The sequence below is a fragment of the Phoca vitulina genome, unplaced genomic scaffold (genome assembly GCF_004348235.1).
Source record: "Phoca vitulina isolate PV1807 unplaced genomic scaffold, GSC_HSeal_1.0 scaffold20, whole genome shotgun sequence".
NCBI lineage: Eukaryota > Metazoa > Chordata > Mammalia > Carnivora > Phocidae > Phoca > Phoca vitulina.
Window position 1 is genome coordinate 33,131,861 of NW_022589723.1, and position 23,003 is coordinate 33,154,863.

The window sequence follows — 23,003 nt, forward strand, 5'->3', positions numbered from 1 at the left end:
TGTATCTCCTTTAGGAAAATCATTAACATTATTCAGTTAGTTTGTTCAATGTTAGCTATGGGGTCACCTGACTGATTTATTTACAGATTGTGCATTAGATTACCGGGCGTGTGTGTGTGTGTGTGTGTGTGTGTGTGTGTGTGTGTGTTGTCTTCCCAAGTTTGACTTTGGTTATGTGCAGTACTATTTGGCACTGGTTATGTGTAGTACTGGAGACTGTGTTCTTATCAGTATCTCTGACCTGACCCTTTTGAGCTATGTTATATCATTCCATTTTGACACCTTTTATCAAACTTTAATGAAATGACCCAGGCAAACAAATTGTCATTAAACTTTCCATCACTTTGTCCCTTGGTATCGTCTTTTATAAATTGGACAGCAAATGTTGTATTGATCTTCTCGTTCTTGCAGCTGAACTTGAAATGACCCAGACTGCTTGTTGTTTATGGCCCAGAGTTGCTTTTCCTTGACATTTCCATCCACAGCATGACACCCTTTTTGTTTTTCTTTCTTTCTCGTGGAGATGAATGAACAAGACATACGGTATCGAGACACTCTTGGCCATGGCAACGGAGGCACAGTCTACAAGTGAGTAGTCGATTTCATTTAAACTTTCTATCCACTTTAGCCAAATGTGAGTACTCAAGTTCTCCGTGGCAAAGATTTTTAAATGACCACCAGCACTTAGATTTTATTTCCACTTTTGACTCCAAAATTCTGCAAGGCATCTATTTTCTCAGGAATTGCTTGGAAAAGTGCATTTATATTGCCTTTTTAATATTTCTGCGTCTGCATCTCTCCTGGGTGAGCAGTTAATAGTCCACCATTAGCAAGCGTACCTTTAACTGGCCTGAAGTTTAATGCATTTTTTTCCTTCACTCTTTAACACCATTTTTTTTTTTAAACTTGCTGGCACCCTATGCTAGTCCCCTGCCCTTTTACAGCTGTGCCCAGTGGAAGACAGCCCTTATAAATACCATTGCTTTGCTCTGTGTTGACACCATAAGTTATTAACAAGCCTTCTTCCTCTTGTATTTCCTTCTCTCCTCACCCGAGTCCCCTGAGAGAATTTCTACACATTGATGAATATGTTAAGTTATAAAATTCTCCCAAATTCCAGTAGCAGTGATCTTACCCTAAAGGAGTGTTCATTTTCATATTAAAAAATGCTAACCGTAAAAAATAGTTCTCTCGACAGGGAAGTCTTTCTCATGCAGTAGTGCAAAGTTTAAACTACATAATGTAATATCTGGTACTTAATAGTCTGCAATGGTGTATGAAAAATATTCCACTAGGAATTAAAAAATCCATACTCTGTAAGAAAGCCCTGAGGGAATAATAAAGCTTTCCTCCAGAGAGCTGTTTTCCATATATACACTAACTCTGCATCACATTATGATTGTGTTTTTACCTTAGATGTTTTAATGTTGATATTAATACATATCTTCAAAGTTGTGAAACAATTTATAATTGGTTACTAATGTTCTTAGAAGTTTAAGTGTTTGCCAACCACATGACTATAGATAAAAATTGCCCTATTGCCCTGTGACCATGAAGGGTCACATCCTAAAATCCCAGAACATCTTCCACACACAGATGCAGGCTTGGCATAGAATTAGGTTTCTCGGGGTTAGAAGCTTCTTCTCAGTCAGCTGACCCATTCACCCACTCAGGGCTTCAATCTTCTCTGCAGGTAGAGCCAGGATGTGAGTCTGTTCTCCTGAGTCTAGTCCTTTAAGAACTTACGTTCAGGGGCGCCTGGGTGGCTCAGTCGTTAAGTGTCTGCCTTCGGCTCGGGTCGTGATCCCAGGGTCCTGGGATCGAGCCCTGCATCGGGCTCCCTGCTCCATGGGAAGCCTGCTTCTCCCTCTCCCACTTCCCCTGCTTGTGTTCCCTCTCTCGTGTCTGGGTACTGTGAGTAGTTGGTCTTAAAGTTAAGTGCTTCCACTGTGATAATTCAGAGAATTAAATAACAGCATATTGCTTACATGATCCTTAGGCCATGCCCTTAAAATATTCTCATGCCTAATACATCGGATGGGTTTGAGTCACTCTTGTCTTTCCCTGGATATACTAGCATTCCTTCCCAAGCAGCGCAAGTACTGCATAAAAAACATTTCTTCATCTTACTCTTCTCCTTCTTACTCTTATCTGACTTGAATTTTTACCCTGTTCTGAAGGTTCTTGGGTTCAGGTGCCCTTAGGAAGGAAAGAAGAAGGAACCTGCACACTCTGATTTGCTTGTCTTGAGTTCCCTGTGAGGGAGCAATTTTCAAAGCCTCAACCTTGCTTTTACTAATGCTTTTATGCTTATAGCCAGATAAAATAAAACAGGAAAGATTTCTAGCAACTCTTCAACTCTCTGGATTCCTTTTATTGACTTCAGATGGAATCCAAAATCATTTCTTTAGACGCCTAGCCGATTCATGTGTTCTGTTTAACCAGATGTTTAACTCTCAAGCATGTTCATATTTTTAAATTGAAGTCCTTTTGTGAATTTACTGTCCTGGTTTATTCCAGCAGGGGGGAAACATAAGACCACCAAACTCCAGCAGATGATTTTTATTAGAAATAATATCCCAGATGTTAAGATTTTAATCTTTTCTTTTAAAACATAGGTTAATAACAAAAAGGGGAGGTGGTTGCAGAGAAATAGAAATAACATGCCCATTTACCAAGGAAAAATTACAACATAAAATCATGTTAATGTTTTTTCTGTTTGTCTTTTTAAAGGCTTATTTATTTTAGAGAGAGAGCGCGGGGGGGCCGGGGGAGAGGGAGAGGGAGAGAGAGTCTTAAGCAGACTCTGAAAAGAAAAAAAAAAAGCAGTCTCTGCGCTGAGTGTGGAGCCCGATGCAGGGCTCAATCTCACGACCCTGAAATCATGACCTGAGCCAAAACCAAGAGTCAGACACTTAACCGACTGCACCACCCAGGCGCCCTAAATCATGTTAATGTTTTATTATTTGTTTAATTATGGTGAGAAACATTTAACATAAAATTTAGTATCTTCACTATTTTTAAGCCTTCAGTTCAGTGGCATTAGGCACATTCATACTGTTACGCAACCTTCAACACCGTCCATCTCCAGAACTCTTTTCATCTTGCAAATCTGAAACCTGTGCCCATTAAACAGTAACTCCCTGTTTGCCTTGTTCTTGTTTTTAGCTAAGAAGCATGGCTAGAAGTTCTCCTTTCATCAGGGCCACATTATCTTACACATCTTTAGCGCAAGTTCTTTAACTGCTAGAATGCTGTGTTAACATGCAACTTATCCTGATTTCATTTATCTACCATTGCTAGTGCTCAATATGATTGTTGGAAGATTTTTAACTTTTTATTTTTTAAAAAAAGATTTATTTATTTGAGAGAAAGAGTGTGCACGTGTGCTCACACACAAGCAGAGGGAGGGGCAGAGAGAGAGGGAGAGAGAGAATCCCTAAGCAGACTCTCCACTGAGCGCTGAGCCCAACCTGGGGCTCGATCCCACCACTCTGAGATCTTGACCTGAACTGAATTCAAGAGTTGGACACTCAACTGACTGAGCAACCCAGGTGCCCCGCATGTTGTAAGATTTAATATGTTTTTGACAGTGGTTGTTTTCAGAGGGTGAGTGGCAGTAACATGATCATTTTAGGGCTTTATTTTACATAGTATATTTCTTATACAAAGACATTTCATTGATCTTATTGTTTAGGTGATTCTTAAAAGGAGAGAACGTAAAGATAACCAAATTGCATAACCACGTGTCATTCATCATTGGTCTCCATTTCTGCCTGGGCTTCAGTTGTATTGTTCTTATATCCGTGGCTTTTAGTTCAGCACACTCACAAAAAAAATGGTATAATCATCAAGAAATGAGAATCCACTTTACTAAAGTCTCTATAAAACTGTCTGATGTGTTATGATTGACTTTATCCTATACTAAGTTTATTTACCTTAATGGTGTTGACTATAAAAATTGTGATTTTTTTCAAACAAAATGATTACATTACAGGCTATGCTACATAAACTAGATGAAGAAAATATTGGAAAATCCACTCATTGGTAACAAAAATGCCTAATGGGCCTATTTAATTTTTTTCTTATAAAGTATAATAAAGCTAATAAATGCAAAGCAAAAGTTTAATATTTCTTTCTTATTTGCTTTACTTGATGGGATGTTGTGAATTTCAAGGGATAGGACATCATGTGTAACTGCAATATATATTATTTAATAGTTGATCACATTTTTGCCCTTTAAGCCTGGATATCCCCCCAGTTACACAGTATGAAATTCTGGGCCCAAACATTTAAACCAAGTGGTATTGTGGATGCTGTGCATAGTCCCCTGCTGAGTTATTCTCTGTATTATGATAATGACCTAGGCAGGTAATTTTAAGTTGGTATTTCTTGGATTACTAATTTGGGCGAAATGGATTATAAAGGAAATACTTTAGACTAAAGTAGACCTTATGCCTAGGAAGAAGAATAATTTAGGAAAAGAAAATGAATGCACTTTCATTATTGCTCCATTTCCCAAAATGCTTCATGTTGCTCCAAAAAAAACCCAAATTCAGGAAAGACACATACTCTGTCCCCCTCTAAGAGATTCACAGTGAATTTCAGAAACCTTGAGAAAGTAGAGAACAATATGTGTTATGGTTAAGTGTATCCTGCATCTACCTCTAGCTGTGTGACCTGGGGAAAGTTACATAATGTCTTCTGCCTCAGTTTGCCCATGTGTAAAATGGAGATAATAACATCTCATAAGGTTGTTGTGAGGTTAAATGAGATGTTGCATAGAAAAGGCTCAGCACTATGACTGGCTAACTAAATGTTAGCTACTCTTAATGGTAGTACTAATAATAGAAAAATGATTAAGCCCTGTGCCCCCTATACTTACTTGACCACGGGGCTCTTTTTTTTTTTTTTTTTTTTTGAGGAACATCTACAAACATCTCACAGATGTTGAACTGTGTTAGAGTTGTGTTTAATTAACTTTAAGAAATTCTGTATTATATTATGATACTTAGTATACTTCTATGTTTCCTGCTATTTACTAGTTGTGTCATGAATATGATTTATTGTATCTTACATATAGTGATTTTTTAGAAGTTCCAGAGTATTTTTCTCTTTCATCATAGTTTATTTTCAGATTGTTCTAGGACACCTGGTAAAATGTTAAGCCCATTTTACCACTGGAAAAAGCTAGGACTCACAGTCATGTGGCCACTCAGTGGCAAAGCCAGAATTCTAGCGTCTCTCCTCTTCTCTCTGCGTTTTTCCCCCAGGCGGTGTTGTTTCTCAAGGTCAAGCAGAGTCCATTGTGTTTCCTTGTATTTTCTAGTGTACTCAGCACAGTCCTAAGGATAGAATAAGATGCTTTATACATGTTGGCTGAAATGAGAATGAGGCAAGTGGGTTTTTTTTTTCCCAAGCAGGTTTTAGTAGGGCTCTTTAATTGGATTCTCCCCATATCTAGCTAGGTTTAGAGCCTGCATAATTGTTTTAGAACATTCACCTAGACGAATAGGAATTTCTAAACTAAGGGCATGTATTTGAATGATTAATTTTCTTTCAGGTGTTAAAACTGAGTACTTAGTATCCATTAACCCAACATACTAGTTACTGTCCTCTTTTTTTGGATAGTATGTCACATTGAAATGAAAGTAATTAACAGGCCCACTTACTTTGGAAACATTCTATGATAATGAAGGCCAGTCATTCAGGTTCTTTGCTCCCTGGGGGCATTGTTAGATGGAGTTGCTTAAGCTCTGGGTCCAGAAATAAAGTAATATTTAACTCTTAGGACTTAAGTCATGCTAACAAGTCAGTTAGCCAATAAGTATGTAAGGATCATCTTTTATTTTTTTCTTTAATGCAAATTAGTCAGCCTAAGACTCAGGTTGTCAGCTTTTTGGTCATGTATTCTAGTGTGTAAGTGTTTGAAAACAGTAATGAATTTTCTGCCTGCAGTTCCTTCCTACAGTACATTAACGGTCTAACCTGGATTTGGGGTAGAATTTTCTCAGTGATATAATGCATAGCTTAAATGCTGCCGACATGGTGTTTTGAAGATTGGATATAAACCATTATTTAAGAATTAATTTGACTCATCCAGAGACAACAAGAAGAGGGAGGGGATAATCATTCTCAAAGGGTTGGTCTCTCCTTCTCTCTTTTGTCTTATCCATTTTATGAGATATTGTTGGGCAGAAGGGGGAGAATGGTCCTTGGAGAGAGTGACTGAGATCACATGAACTAATAAGTTGTATTCTGCCCTTGTAATACGGTTGTAGAGTCCAAATAAAACGTTACATTTGTGGTTTTGGAGCTGGAATTATATCAACTCATTACAGTAACATGAGGTATTTAATGAAGATTAGAAGCTCTGGTGGTCAGTTATGTAAAATGAGAAAACACATGAATTGCTGTCTAATTAAATGCTGTTTAGTAAACAAAATATGCCCAAACATGGGATTCCTGAGGGGAAAAACATAATAAAGAAGAGTCCTTGATGAAAATATTGGGAACCACATAGTACCCAGGAAGCTCTCACTTCTCTTTCACTGGCCAATCTGAAGGCGCCAAACCAAATCAGCAGTAGGTCTGACCCCTGCTTCTCTGCCCACTGCATCAGTGACCCCACTCCTTTATATTTTTTCCCTGAGGTACATCTTGTAAATTAAGAGTAGTTTTTAAGTGGTTTTGATATTGACCCAAGAGCCAGCATGATTGTTTGATTTATTTTAACTTTAAATTTCCAATCAAATGAAGAGCCTTTTCCTTGCAGCCAAGATCATATTTTAAACAAGCAAACAAGATATCATCTTAATGCAAAATTAAATACTTACGTATGGCTGGATTGTGTTAAAGTATCATGTGACAAGCAAGGATATTAATATTTTCAGAAAATCAATGAGTATTTGTCAAATAAAATTAATTATGTATGTTTCCCTCTTTCGCTCTCAGCATTCACAGTTAGAGGTTTGTTTCATACAATAATGTATATTGTATTGATTAAAGTCTGAAGAATGAACCTGAGCTTGTGATTCTCTACACCTTTCCCACCTTTGCTCCCCCCATTCTATGTTCCTGTAACTTCACATGTGCTCATATCCATTATGGCAATGATGGATTATTGGCATACAACCAACATGACAGGATGTTACAGGTCACTGAGCAGAGATTTTCAGACTCTGTTTCCACCTGAATTAACTATTATTGAAATAGTTTATTGAGATTGAAGTATTGATCATTTTCTGCTAACCTTGGCTTAAGGGAAGGAAGAGGAGGCGGAGGTGTTCTTAAAAGACACTAAATTTAATTTTAAAAAATCTCATTTATTTAGCCTTTTCTTCTTCCTGTTTTATAGCCCCTATTGTTTTATTGCTTGGAAAAGGGTATCTTGGCTTTATTTTTATGACAGTATAATTATACTTCAGAAATGCACTTGATTACTATGGGTAACAAAATTGTTCTAGTATATTGGTTTGGCCAATATTGCTATACAAACAACTTTTCAGTCAGTTGAGTCTGGTAAAAATCAATACATTATGGTAATATTTCAAGTAAGAATTTGCTGAATCGAAGTATTTCAACACCATCTCCTTGTAGGGAAAAATAGTTTTAAAGTGGCAAGACTTCTTTCTAATATTTTATTTTAGTAAAAATGTTTCTTTGTAAAGAAATTGGAAGTCCCCAACCAGAAGTGATTGTGACCAGATAAACATTAGCACACTTGTGTTTTTTTAGGGTGGAGGAGATCTAGTTTTCCTTTCTCTGGCTTCATCAGGAGGGTACAACATTGGGATTTGACTTCATCCTGTAGCATGCCACTTTTGGATTCGTGTGTCTAGTTCTGGGTACTGAGTTTCTACAGAGAGATGTGGACAGTTCAGAGACCAGCCAGAGAGGCATGAGGAGAATTGTCAGGGGGCCTGGGAATGGTGCCTCTCCAATCCTCCTTTATACATTTGTTGAACAGTCTCATTCTGAGTACATGCTGTGTGGATGGCACCCTGCTGGCTGGTGGGGGCAGCCTGGCTCTTGTCGGACCGTGTCCAGATGGATGAAGAAGGAAGTATGGGACTTCACAGTCTAGAGTGCATGTCTGTATGTGTGGCCTGTATGCAGGCCCCGTGTGGTGGGCTATGGAACGGGTGGTGAGTTTTAGCTCTTTCCTCAGGAAGAATCAGGTCAGGGCCTCATGGAGGAACTGGTATTTGAGTTGAGACGTGGTTGAAGGAATTGGCCAGCTTTTACCTGAAGAAGAGGAAATTAAGAACCTCCATGACAGCTGACTTTTCAAAAAGTCAGAAAAGCATTCCTGTCGACTGAGGAATAGGTTTGCTCTGTGTGTTTCTGAAGGCTAGCCTCAAATTGCTCATCTGGACTATCTCTGACAGTCTACTTTTGGTTAGAGTGAGTGATGTACTCGTCCTCCTGTTCTTCCCACTGGACTGTCCTCCCTGGAGGAGAGTTGTGTCCCGTGAATCTGGGTGGGCATCCTCACCTGCACTGCACCGCACCTATTGTAGGAACCTGGTCAGCAATTTAGGAATTAAACCTGCAGGGGCAGACTCTTCACAGCCTAGGGATGGACACCGAGTGTTTTCTGTTGCTGGGTGGCTCTGGGAGGTGTGAACCCTCTTACCTTAAGCAGAACAACATGGCTGGTGTTCAGAACCACTGAGAAAAGAATTTCCACTTAGACCTGGACGTGATGTGACTGATGTGACGTGATGTCACTCCCAAGACTGACATTCCAGAATTAATTCAGCATTCACCTGCTGTAAAAATATTATATCACGTGGTGCTTGGTTTTGTTCTTTAAAAGTTTGTCTTATTGTATATTCATTGATTCATTGAATAAATACAGTTGGCCCTTGAACAACACAGTTTTGAATTGCACGGATCCACATATGTGGATTTTTTTTTCAGTAAATACAGTACAGCACTGTAAATGTATTTTCTCTTCCTTATGAATCTCATAACATTTTCTTTTCTCTAGCTTACTTTATTGTAAGAATATAGTATAAATACATGTGACATACAAAATGTGTTAATCAACTGTTCATGTATTGGTGAGGCTTCTAGTCAACAGTGGGCTATTGGTGGTTAAGTTTTCAGGGAGTCAGAAATTATATGCAGATTTTTGACTGCACAGGGCTCAGTGCCCCTACCCCCCGTGTTGTTCTAGGGTCTAGGGTACTTACTGTCACTCTGTGCCAAGGACTGCTCTGAGCACTTGCAGGCCAGCAGTGAATAAGACAAGTTCCCTGTGCTCCCGGAGCTCACACTCATGGGGCACACAGACAGTAATCAAGGAAATGATTGCAAGTAGGATGATATCAGACCTAGCAGGTGCTGTAAAGAATGTAAAATAGTTGCTCAAGAAGGCTTCTCTGAAGAGGTGATATTTAAGCTCAGACCTAAAGGACAGCAAGGAGTCAGGTGTGGGGAAATCTGGGAGAAGAACCTTCCAGGCAGGAGGAACCACTCTGGCGAAAGCCCGAAGATGGGCATGAACATGTCGTGTCTAGGCCAGTGTGGCCATAGTAGAGTGAGCTCAGGGGAGAGCAGAGACATGGGCAGAGGCTTGATCATGCTGGATCTGTCACACCTTGCTGAATCCTTTTTAAGAAGGTTACCCCCTTTCTACCAGTGAGAAAGCTAAAGCTTGGAAGGGTTAAGGGCATGCCCAAGGTCAAATCAAGCCTAGAACTCAGTATCAAAACATCGAGTCATGCATCTTAAATATATACTATTTTTAGAAGATTAGAACTCAGACCAGGGGTTTTCTTTTTTTTTTTAAGATTTTATTTGTTTATTTACTTGAGAGAGGGAGAGAGAGAGCCCCGAGCCCCTGAGCACGAGTAGTGGGGAGGGACTCGGGGGGTGGGGGGGAGGGACAAATAGACTGTGCTGAGTGCAGAGCCCGACATGGGGCTTGATCTCAACACCCTGTGATCATGACCTGAGCCGAAATCAAGAGTCAGATGTTCAACCAAGTGAGCCACCCAGGTGCCCCAAGCCAGGGGTTTTCTATTTGCCATTCAGTCTCTGAGTTTCCTAATTTTTAATCCAAATTATTTTTGGATATAAGATATAAATATATAATTCTGAAAGTCAGTGATATACCATCTCTAGTTAATTTTAGAGGCTTTTTAATAGATGTTTTAAAACAATCATTTCTGGGCTGACAGAGCTGTTGCAACATTCCTTGTTATTCTACCTTTGGGTCTCTTTCCTTATCAAAAACTTAGAATTTAATAATTGAATCCCTAGATTAATTGTATGGTTATGTTAGTGGAGGTGGTACATTTCTTGATTTATAAGACACATTAAAAAAAATTTTTTTTTTTTTTTGGTATTTTACATTATCTGATGTGTTAGAAAAATGTAGTCTCTTGGTTGGCATATAGCACAAGCAAATATTTGTACACCATAGCATCTAGGGTATTTACTTAAATTGCTTTTTTGGGAAAATAATTCACTGGAAAGTCCAAAAGGCATTTAATGTGTATAACTTTCTGCCACAGTTTTTTGGTTTTTTTTTTCCCTTATTGCTCTGTTGTTGGTTAGTTAGATGTAAGAGACCGTGTTTCTGTTCACCTTACCAGAGTGAAACATGTTTCGGTTCTGATTTGTGCACTAACGCTAAATTGGAGGAACAGATGACCAAATTAGAAGGGAAGTAGCAATAGATGCTTTGGTTGTGGGAGTTAAGCATAAAGTTTCTTTAAACATTAATTTGTTTCTTTTTTTTTTTTTTTTTTTTAAATTTTTTTTATTGTTATGTTAATCCCCATACATTACATCATTAGTTTTAGATATAGTGTTCCATGATTCATTGTTTGTGCATAACACCCAGTGCTCCATGCAGAACGTGCCCTCCTCAATACCCATCACCAGGCTAACCCATCCTCCCAACCCCCTCCCCTCTAGAACCCTCAGTTTGTTTTTCAGAGTCCATCGTCTCTCATGGTTCTTCTCCCCCTCCGATTTCCCCCCCTTCATTCTTCCCCTCCTGCTACCTTCTTCTTCTTCTTTTCTTCTTTCTTAACATATATTGCATTATTTGTTTCAGAGGTACAGATCTGAGATTCAACAGTCTTGCACAATTCACAGCGCTTACCAGAACACATACCCTCCCCAGTGTCCATCACCCAGTCACCCCATCCCTCCCACCCCACCCCCCACTCCAGCAACCCTCAGTTTGTTTCCTGAGATTAAGTATTCCTCATATCAGTGAGGTCATATGATACATGTCTTTCTCTGTTTGACTTATTTCGCTCAGCATAATACCCTCCAGTTCCATCCACGTCGTTGCAAATGGCAAGATCTTATTCCTTTTGATGGCTGCATAATATTTCATTGTATATATATACCACATCTTCTTTAGCCATTCATCTGTTGATGGACATCTTGGCTCTTTCCACAGTTTGGCTATTGTGGACCATTAATTTGTTTCTTAAGTGTGACTTTGTATTACGTTATCCTCTTAACCCTAAAATTTCCATACTTTTCCTTGTTGGTGTTGCAAAAGAAAGAAAAATAATGTTCAGTATTATTGCTAAAAGCAGATTTCGTGGTTTTGTTTGTTGAATTCAAATAATGAAGTGAAAAATGTTCAGACAAAATTAGAACTTGCTTTAGGACACAATCAATATAGCATTTTAACAAGCTTAATGTATTTGGAAAATACATATTGTATAAGGTTCTCAAACATTCTGATTCTATTACAACTGCTAACTACAGCAGCAAAATGTAACAATATACTTAGTCAATAAACATAAAACTCGATTAAACCATAATTAAAATTTCAGAAAAGTTATCTAAAAACTGTGAATAAAATATATTTTTACATTGTCTCAGCAACAAGATGGATAGCCAGTGAAACTTTAGAGTGGCAGAGAAAAGCATACATGGGATTAAATTCCAGAATGAATTTTTACCACGAACATGTACTGAGTTAAGTTTCTGGACACCATTTATTTCTTCTCCCTTCTAACTTTTATGGAAGGTAATTCCTAGTGAGTGTGGTGTACAACAGCTGGGGTCGCTGACTAAAAGGACAAGTGGGAAGTTTCCCTGCATCCCTTACAGCCCCAGTAGAAGGTTCCAAGGCCCTGCCTGCCTCCATCATACTCAAGCACAGGAGGTGCTCAGAATCACAGTGGTCGCACTTCTGTTTCCAAAGCAGGCCACCATCACATGCCCGGCTTAGCCCCCTGCAGCACTGAAATATAGCTGGGTAGAATAGCTATCCCTGTCCTCATCTGACCCTGTGAAGAGACTGAAGCACCAAACTCAATGGATTTCCCTGAGGATTCAAAACAAGATGGGGATAGAATCACCGCTGAAACTTCCTTATCCTTTCTTACCCATTAGTCCCTTCCTGGTGCCCTTCCTTGTGAATAATTCCATTTGGTTCTATGAGGAACTAAGAACGTGCAAGCCTAAGAATTTCTGCTGGTGTGTTCTAACAAATATACTACAACTGTACTCCTTACTTTATGCATCAGGCACATGTACCTTACAGATGACCCATGTCAATGAACCGCTGTCTTCTTTCTTCTCTCCTTCCCTAGAACTTGTAATCTGAATTAACCCAATGTCAAAAATGTGAATGCTTTCCAAACTTGAGTCATTTCAGCATAGGATTCTCCAGAAATTATATCTCTGGGTTTTTTCTTGTCCGTGATTTTATGAGTGCATTTGTATGTGTGCATTTAAATCATTTTTAGGATCTTGTTGGTGTCTCTGGCTGCTGGTCTTTACAAGGAAGTTCGTTTTTCTCCTCCCACACAGACTCCTCTCCCTTTCTCCTCCCCTTAATCTTTAAAAGTCTATGTGACATCTTTAAGCCTTAGTCTCTTGAATGGATTTGAGAATAGCACTTTCTCTTGACTAATCTCAAAGGACTTTATAAAACACAATGTTGCTTCATGTTTGAAGAGAATGATCTAATACAGTTTATATATTTTTGGAAGTCACTAAAGATACCTCAGAAAGAATGTGGTCGAATTGAATTTAGAATCCAAATGCTTTTCCTTCTTTTGCCCAAAACGTAGCTTCTCAATACAGAAACACAGTGCCATGTGCAGGGAAGTCACTCAAATTCCTTCTTGTTACTGGGTTTAAAGATGACTGTCCCCGGATGGTGGAAGGTATGATGGTAGTTTGGGTGTTGTTCAGTTTTTATGTGAAAGGAAAAGTCCCTTCAGGTTTGTTTTGACCCTAGTCATGATACGCCCGTTTCATGACGTCTGTTATGCACAAAAGTGCACAAAATGAAGATAAAGTGCCTCTCTCCAGCCTGACAAAAGCCATTCCTTTGCAGAATGGTAGCTGCAGCGAAAGTAAATAAATGAATGGACAGCAATCACAGCCTAGTTGATGAAACTGTTCAATTAAAGCACAGGCATTTACATGGTGTAATTTCCCTAAATTGCCAATGAGCCCCTTTAGACACAACCAGTGTTCAAATTGATTTCAGCATTGATTTTGGCTGAAGCTGATAAATTTCTGCTTGTTAGTTAAAGTAATTTTGCAGAAGACTTTGTACTGCAGTATTGAAGTGTTCATTTAGCTGATGGTTAAAAGAGGAGTTATTTACAGAGGCCTCTACTGTTGTTCTGAGATGGGACAATTCCCCAATCATCTTTTACTTTTAATTTTTTAGGCTTCAGTATACCAATCAATAGGTGATTGAAACTGATTAAAACTTATCCAACCAGCTGCCTATGGCAGTTTAATTAGAAGCTGGATGATTCTTAAATTAAAGTTGTCTTGTTTTCATTGCATAGCCATCTTCCAGAAGAGTAAGGGACTAACAGTGCTGAAAACCTAAAGTCTCGCTTTGTCGAGGTATCTCACAAGTGTGAAAGCACTCAATAGCTATTGCTAAAGCAACTCAAAAATGTATTCAGAGGCTTTGGTCTTTATAGAGATTACAAGTAGTAATATACTTACTTGCTATTCAAGGGATTTTTTTTTTTTTCTGGCAAAGGGATAACCTGTAATGTAATGAGATATGTGAAAGAACAGCTGTTGGTGATGTAGATCTTATTTCATAAGCAAGATGAGTGCTTGAGCTGATTTTCTAAAATACTGCAGTACAAGATAAAACTAGCTATCATGATATCCTATGCATCTCTGCTGAAAACCATCAGCTTCTAATTTATATATTTTTTGAGGTCTTGATTAAAAATCAATCTCTAGTGAATAAAAAACAAGTATTGTTATATAAGTACATGTTGACTTTTCAACAGTATTGTGGACAGGGTTATAAAGAGAGATTTTTGCTTTGGGAAGAGTCCTCATACTCATTTTCTCTAGTGTGGGACAATTTCTTGAGTTTTTAATGGAAATGGGTTAATATTTCTGTCATAGGGGACATATTACATCTGGTACTACAGGGAAGAAGGGAATAAATGGCTCCCTTTTCAGAGGTGCATTTACTCTTTGACCCACTAGGGTACTATTTAGTGTTCTAGGAGAGGTAATTTAGTAAATAGTACCCCAGTGGCCTGAAAAAGTTAATGCAGCTCTGAAAAGTGAGTCATTCAATCGATTTTCCCTATTGCTTTTTAAAAATCAAAACAGACCATATCCAGAGAACCTTGAAGATAACTTGAGTTAGAGGATCTAGAAGCAACGCATTTGCGTTCATTCAGGCTTATTGGGGCACACATTGGATTTGACTTCAAAGGACTTGAATCCTCCAGTGCTTATCAGGATCTTGAAGCAGTTCTTAACCCCATCGAGCTTAAGAATAAGAAACTTTTGTGCAAATCAAATAGCTTCTGTATAAAAAGTACAAACTATAAAGCACAATAGAATATTAATTACTAGTTTACAGAGGTTTTCTGAAATATCCATTTTTGTATCTGCTTTTGGAAAGTGATTTATTGTTAGTTTCCACAAAGAAACCATGCTGCACAGATACTACATTATAATCAAGTCATTTCAGGGGAGAGTTGTCCCAGGTAGTTAATCCTCAAGGTGTTCCTATTTTTTCCCATGCGTATTGCCTCAGTCCTATATTTCTTTCATTGTCATCATTTGGCTTTATATTTCTTGCCTCTCTGTTTTGCCTATCACATTCTTTCTGAACCTTTGATCAAGAGATCACTGTGACTGTAGCTTCCTCGATCTCTAAGCTATTTAGACCATATACGAAAAGACATTACTCTAGTTGATGTGGGGAGTGTTAAAGGCTTGAACCAGGCCGCATCAACTTATGGAAGAAATATGGAGGCAGTGGTGACAACATTAACTGAGGCAGGTGTGGGAGCAGAAAGGGTATATAACCAGAGTAATTAGAATAAGAAAGGACCAAATGTAGGGTCCCAGTAGCTTTTCTCTGACTAGAACTCTTTCCAGCCCTGCCAGGTTCCCCATATCCTGGTTAGCAACTAGTATGCCCTATGGATGATCAGCATCTTGAAACAGTTGTTAATATCTGTAACCTAATAACATGTTTGATTTGATATTTACACAGTCTTGGCGGGGGGGTGGGGGCTGTGTTGCTTAACCACAAATTATTTTAAAATCGGTAGTCAAGCATTTGTAATGGGTTTTAGGCAGAAGGAAGGTTGGCGTAGACTGCTATTTGAACTAGTACAGTTTACATAAAAGCTTCTTTTTACAACTGCTGTTTACTTTGGATTTCCTATTTTAACAGCTAGAGCCTGGCTAATGTGTTTATCTATTATGGAAGACAACAACTGTCAGTGTTGATTTCCCTGAAACTATTTGATTCTTTTTTTCCTGTGGATGGCTATTTTAGTATGTGACATATTGGTAAAATCTACCCCCAAAGAAGTCTACCATGAGAACAGATCTCTAAAAAGATCAAGCAATAAAACAAAATTTTCATTAACTGAACCACAGCTAATTTACATGTTTACTGAAAACGTGTCACTGAATTAAAAGATGATACCGAGAGCTGTTAAAAATTAATCTCACAAGGTAACAAGAAGTTTTTGTATTTATGTGTATACTCACATGCATTTATGCACTTGACTTTTGTGAAGGCAAAGAAGTGTTTTTCACTTGTTTAGTGTGGGCTGCAGAATCATTCAGCCTTATAATCTTTTGGCATAATGTAGTACAATCAACGCTCAGTTCCTTATTTTATTTATTTATTTATTTATTTAAATTTTTTTTTTTTAGAAGGAGAGAGAGAGTGAGCATGAGTGGGGGAGGGGCAGAGGGAGAGAGAGAATCTTAAGCAGGTTCCACATCCAGTGCACAACCCAACCTGTGACCTCATGACCTGAGCCGAAATCAAGAGTTGGACGCTCAACCGACTGAGCTACCAGGCGCTTGGCTATTAAGAGTTTGAGATGGAAAAACTTCTGAGTTGGAAAAAGACTTCCATTTTTATTCTAAATTTACATAAAATCAGAGTTACTTTTTTTTGGTCAATGAATAAAATATCATATAACAAGCAAGGAAACAGTATCTGTAAGTATGGAAACTGATGATATCGCATCGGCTAAGATATAAGAGGTATGGTATCGGCTTTAACAGATACCAATTTTTTAAATAAAGAAATAGATTCAGTAATTAAATCTGAATATGGCCAACTCTAACCTTTTATGCTAACGAGAATTAAGAGTTGCATAGATCATTAGGACAACTAATAAAAAAAATTTCATTTTATTTTATTTATTTATTTTTTTTTAAAGATTTTATTTATTTATTTGACAGAGAGAGACACAGCGAGAGAAGGAACACAAGCAGGAGGAGTGGGAGAGGGAGAAGCAGGCTTTCCGTGGAGCAGGGAACCTGATGCGGGGCTCGATCCCAGTACCCTGGGATCATGACCTGAGCCGAAGGCAGACGCTTAACGACTGAGCCACCCTGGCGCCCCCAAAAAATTTCATTTTAGACAATGGTTTTTCTCCTCCCAGTCATACTTTTTGTCATAATGACTGAGACCACAGAGAGGTTTCTCTTTCACCTTGTCTCCTCTATTCTGCCCTGCCTCTGATGGAGTCCTGGAAATCTCTATGGCATTCAAAGAACAGAGAAGCAGGGAATCCAGTATATCCCATAAGCTGTGAAATCTTTGCCTGAAAAACACAGAATCCGATTTTATCGTTTAGAAAAGGCATAACTAGGTCTGAAGCGAGCTAGTAACAGCAAATGCATTTGTAACTTTTATTTATTTAAAACAGCCTTTACTCACTTTCTTTCTCGCCTTTTACCTATCCTCTAAGAGATCCGGGGAGTAACACAGATAAACATCCTCTTCTTTCTTGCTTACCTAAAATAAGACCATCCCTTTTTGATTACTGGTTACTTCTTGAGCCAAATCCTAAGTATTGCTTTCACCATTTTAGCGACCGGATTGTTTTCTTAGGTTTCCCATCCATTTAGAGAATTTTCCAACAATTGATAGCACTCTATAAATAATTCACAGAGTATTTGTGTTCCCCTTTTCACCAACCTTCTCTGAAGTATGTTATGTGAGAAGTAGAACTTACATCAATGGCATTTATTCCACGTGGTGTAGGAAAGAAGTGCCTCTCTCCTTCACAGGACCGGGGCAGTACAGTTCTTGTTTTGCCATTGTGATTAAAAGTTATCGTGCATGCTTGGGATCCTTGTTCCAAGAGGGGAAAAAAGGGAAAGGTGTTTCCCTACTCATTCTGATGATCATTTTGCCAAGAAATTCGCATTTATAACATATATTATCAGTTTTACTGAACTTTGAAATATTTACCATCAGATCTTAGGTCAGCCCCTCGATTCTCAACTTATATTCTACCTCACAATTGGTAGAGAAGCACAGATACTCCCTATGATAATTTTTTTCTGCTCACAATTTAAAATAACTTGATTAGAGAGTATATAGAAATTAATATGCAGAATAGTGCCATAGAAACTAGATGCCTACTTTAATTGTATGAGATTATACAAGCTTTATCAGAAAATATATGATCAGCTCTAGGTTATTTATTTTGTGAACAGGAGTCAGCTGGGATGATTCATATTTTTTTTGTTCTCCTAGAACTTAAAATTCTAAGCATAAATAATTTTAGTAAACATTGTAAAATACAGATGCAGTTGATCTTATGCATGACATAAATTTGTGTGGGAGTCCAGATGTTGGAATGTGAACACAGGTTGTTTCTCCCTTATGTCCTTATGTGAATATAGGACTTTTTAACATTTTGTTTTGAAATTTTTCTTTACACACTTTTAAAGATTCTTACAGAAATTCACTTTATTCCCCAGACTGATTTATCTTTTAACAAATTCTCATTAGGATTTAGATGACGGTAAGTCCACCCTTTTAGCCTTGTATATATTGTACTAGACCCATCTTTAAAATTTCAAAGAGCACATAATAGAATTAATTGCATTTGTCCCCAAGTATTGCTTTGAAATCAGTCATGTGGTTTTTTGAATACCTACTCTCGGCAAGGTACTGCACTTGCAATGTGGGAGGTAACACCAACATTCAGGGCCCCAGGGACACCATCCTCTGGGTTCTGTTGCTGGCTTACTGTCTGTACTGTTTCTTCGCCTTTACTGTTTTTTTTTCATCTTTCTGACTTCTGAATTTGGAGTGCCTCATGTTCAGTCCTCAGACCTCGTTTCTACTTAATTTAATTCCTAAGAGAGTTTTTGTAGTTCCATGGCTTTACATATCATCTATATGTTGATGAAACCCAAAAGGGTATCTCCTACCCAGTCCTCTGTCCTAAACTTCAAACTCCTATCTAAGTACCAGTTGGATGTCTTTTAGGGCTTTCAGAATTGCCCAAAATTGAACTCTTGATTTCTTCTGAAAGCTGCTCCTTCTACAGTTTTTCCAATCTTGGTAAATGGAAACTCTATTCTACAAGTTGCTTATGACAGAAACTTTGCATTCATTCTTGATCCTTCGTTTCCTCACAGACCATCCACCAAACTTACCCACAAATCCTGTTGACTCTCATGGAGCTAAAAAGTACAGGATTCTATAGTGTAAGGCTGACTGGGTAAAGTTCCTCTATTTCTGTGAATAAATACTATAATTCTATCAGCTTGAAATTTTAGGTTTATTTTGCTCATCCCCATATTTTATAAATTCTCTCTGGCCAAAGTCTTTTGTATCTTTTTCCCCCTTTCCATATCCACAGTTACTACCTGGGTTCATTTCACCACTTCTTGCATAGACTACTGTAATGGCTTTCTGTGTACTCTTTCCTCTCTCTCTGGTTTCTCCTCCTTTTTTGTGGTAACCTGCAGCCAGAGTAAGGATTTTAAAATTAAGTTCGAATCATATCATACTCTTCTATCCAAAAGCCTTCTGTGGCTTTGTATTAGCCAGCAAATTGGGTACAGCAAAATTTCAACAATAGTAATAAAAGCTGAAAGACAACAGTGTCCTTAAAAGACAGAGAAAATATTTGTCTCAGTTAAACTGTCGCTCAAGAGTGAGGGCAAAATAAACACATCTTCGGAAATGAATATAAATGTGTGTGTGTGTGTGTGTAGGCAGAGAAAGAGAGAGAAAGAAAAATAGGGGACGAAAGAGGGTTAGTTTATTACTGAGAGAAGTACTTTAGGTAGAAAGAAATTGAATCCAACTGATCCAGAAAGGAATAAAATGAAAGAAGGAATGGTGACAGTTTAGATAAACCTGACTATATAAAACAACAATAGTCATGATTAGTTCAGTGACGTCAAAATGAAGTCAAACAAAAGACTGGACAAAATAATATAAGGTGAGAAAGGCTGATTGGAATTAAAATATTCTAAGTTCTTTTTTTTTAGAAATGTCTTTTTTTTTTAAGATTTTATTTATTTGTCAGAGAGAGAGCACAAGCAGGGGGAGTGGCAGGCAGAGGGAGAGGGAGAAGCAGGCTTCCCACTGAGCAGGGAGCCCGATGTGGGACTTGATCCTAGGACCCTGGGATCATGACCTGAGCCAAAGGCAGATGCCTAACCGACTGAGCCACCCAGGCGTCCCTGAAATGTCTTTTTTAAAAAGATATTCTTTATTCATTTGAGAGAGAGAGAGCATGAGGAAGAGCACAAGCAGGAGGGAGGGTCAGAGGGAGAGGGAGAAGCCGACTCCCTGCTGAGCAGGGAGCCAGGACCCTGGGATCATGACCTGAGCCGTAGGCAGATGCTTAACTGACTGAGCCACCCAGGCGCCCCATTCTAAGATTTTTATATTGTTTGAGAGAAGGATAAAGATAATAATTAACTTAGTATTTTGTTAAATCAGGTATGATTATTAAAAATTGTATGGATAACAACTAAAAGGCAAAGAATGGATATATAACTTCAAAACAAATAGAAGGAGTAAAGGGGTTCGAATCCAATATAGTAGAGATAAAAGTGTAAAGTAGATGAATCAGTGGTAGGAATAGATGCAAATATATCAGTAATTACAGTTAATTTAGGCAGACACTAAATATCAGTAATTGCAGGAAATATATTGCCAATTAATAGATTGGTTAGATTGAACTTTTAGAAATACAGTTATATGCTATTTTAGACTACATTCCTAAAATATAAAGATAGAGAAAGGTTGAAAGGAAAAGGATGGGGAGAAGATAGTAAAAACTTATCAAAAGAAAGCTTGTGGTTATATTAATATAAAAGAAAGACTTTAAGGCAAAAATTATTACGGGGGGGGGGGCACCTGCGTGGCTCAGTTGGTTAAGCATCCAACTCTTGATCTAAGCTCAGGGTTGTGAGTTCAGGCCCTGTATTGGGCTCCATGCTGGGCATGGAGCCTACTTAAAAAAAAATATTAGGGATAGAAGGGACTACTGTATGATGATAGAAGAAATAGACCATGATTACATAACAGCCCTAAACTTATATGTAACTAATAACATAACCTTAAGTTACATAAAGTGAAAAATTGTCAGAATTACAAGGAAAATTTGATAAATTAATAGTTATAGTGGGAGAATGCCTCTTGGTAATCAATAGATGAATCAGACCAAAATTAGTAAGTATATAGAAGATTTTAACACCACAATTAGTAAGTATATAGAAGATTTTAACACTACCACCAGGCTGGTTACATGGTCATATATAGAACTCTTCATCAATCAAATGACAATATACATTATTTTCAGATACAGAAAATTTAATTTTTAGAAACCATACTAGGGCACAAAGCAAGTGTCAGTAAAGTTTGAAACGTACAGATCTCTTTTTCTTGACTACAGTAGTTAGTTTAGAAATCATTAATAAGGGGCACCTGGCTGGCTCAATCAGTAGAGCATGTGATTCTTGATTTCAGGGTCATGAGTTTAAGCCCCATGTTGGGTGTAGAGCTTACTTAAACAAATTTTTAAAAAGTTAAAAAAAAAGAAATCATTAATAAGTTAACGCTCATACATTTGGAAATTAAAATGCACACATCTGAATAACTTATGGGTTGTATAATACATTATAATGGCATAAAAACATTTACAACTGAAAAAACCATACATGAATACTCATGTGATACAAAGGCCTAACCTAAAGGATAGTTTTTTGTATAAACATTAGAGAAGAATAACTGGATATTAATAGGCTTAGCATCTAACTCAGGAAAATTTTTTTTTTTTTATGGAAGGGGCTAAATCCAAAGAAGGTGGAAGGAAAGGAATACTAAAGAAAAAATAAATCAAAATTCAAGAAACAACTCAAACCAACAGCTGGTTCCTTGGAAAAATTGACCAAGTATAACAGAAAGAAGACACAAATAACAAAATTTGGGTGAAAAAAGGAGACATAATTCTAGACAGAGCAGAGATTTTTAAAATAAGAGGATACAATGAATAACTTTATGACAAAATTGAAAACCAAAAATGGACAGTTTCCTAGAAAAACCTTAAACTGCCTAAAGAAAATTAAAAAAAAAAAAGATAGACCTATACCAATTAAGGAAATGTATCCAGTCATCAACAAATATTTATAAAATGTGCCCAGCACAGTTTTAAGCACTGGAGGTAAGTAGTGAATAAAAAACCAAAAGTGCCTGTTTTCATGGAGCTTGCTTTCTAATGGTAGCAGACAGATAATAAATTAATAAACTGTGTTAGGTGTTGATAAATTCTATGAAGAATAAAGAGAGAATGAGCTGTTTTATGTAGGATAGTCAAAGAAGTAACTTTGGACCTGAAGGAAGTGACGGAACAAACCAAGTGGATTTTGAAGGAAGAGTGTTACACGCCTGAGGAGTATGTGCAAAGGGCCTGAGGCAGGAGGATGTTTGGAGGAGCAGAGTGAGTACTGTGGATAAGGGAGACTGGCAGAAGCAGAGATCAGTAAGTAACCAAGGGCCAGCTCATGGTATCCTTATAAGGACTTTTGATTCAGCAGTTGGAAATCTACCCATGAAGTGGGGATGATGATAATAACTTCTACTTGTATTATATGTCAAATGATATCTCAAAGCTGGGGAAAAATAATTTCTCCTCATAAGATTATAGGATCAATTAATTAAATGCATGTAGAGTTTCTTTGTAAAGCTCTATCCAAGTGATAGATTTTCTTTCCACCCAGAAGTAGTATTCATTTGTTGGACATTTATTAAGTATGGAGCACCTACCATGCTAGGACTTGTGCAAAGTGTAAAGAATACAAAGATGATTAATGGGCGCCTGGGTGGCTCAGTTGTTAGGCATCTGCCTTCGGCTCAGGTCATGATCCCAGGGTCCTGGGATCGAATCCCACATCGGGCTCCCTGCTCGGCGGGAAGCCTGCTTCTCCCTTTCCCACTCCCCCTGCTTGTGTTCCCTCTCTCGCTGTGTCTCTCTCTCTGTCAAATAAATAAATAAAATCTTTAAAAAAAAACCAAAGATGATTAAGACATGGTAGTGTTTGCTGCCCAGTATAGAAGATAGATATAAACAATTTTTCTGCAGTGTGCTAGGATAGTGATACTGAAGTCTGAAGACTAGGAGAGGCCTCAAATTTTAATTATAATTATATAATTATAATCTATGAGGGTGTATGTTGAAAGAAGGTATATAGATTTTTTTAAAGGGTAGCTTATATTA

The 23,003-nt window shown here is 37.8% G+C and overlaps 1 protein-coding gene across 2 annotated transcripts in view; it reads left to right on the top strand.

The window, feature by feature from the left end:
• MAP2K5 (mitogen-activated protein kinase kinase 5) overlaps positions 1-23,003 on the top strand; it is a 246,870-nt gene that overhangs the window by 55,383 nt on the left and 168,484 nt on the right. For both annotated transcript variants that reach the window (XM_032417743.1, XM_032417744.1), the window contains exon 9: positions 524-588. In XM_032417743.1, the coding sequence (XP_032273634.1) occupies positions 524-588 (65 nt within the window). The remainder of the gene's footprint in view (positions 1-523; positions 589-23,003) is intronic.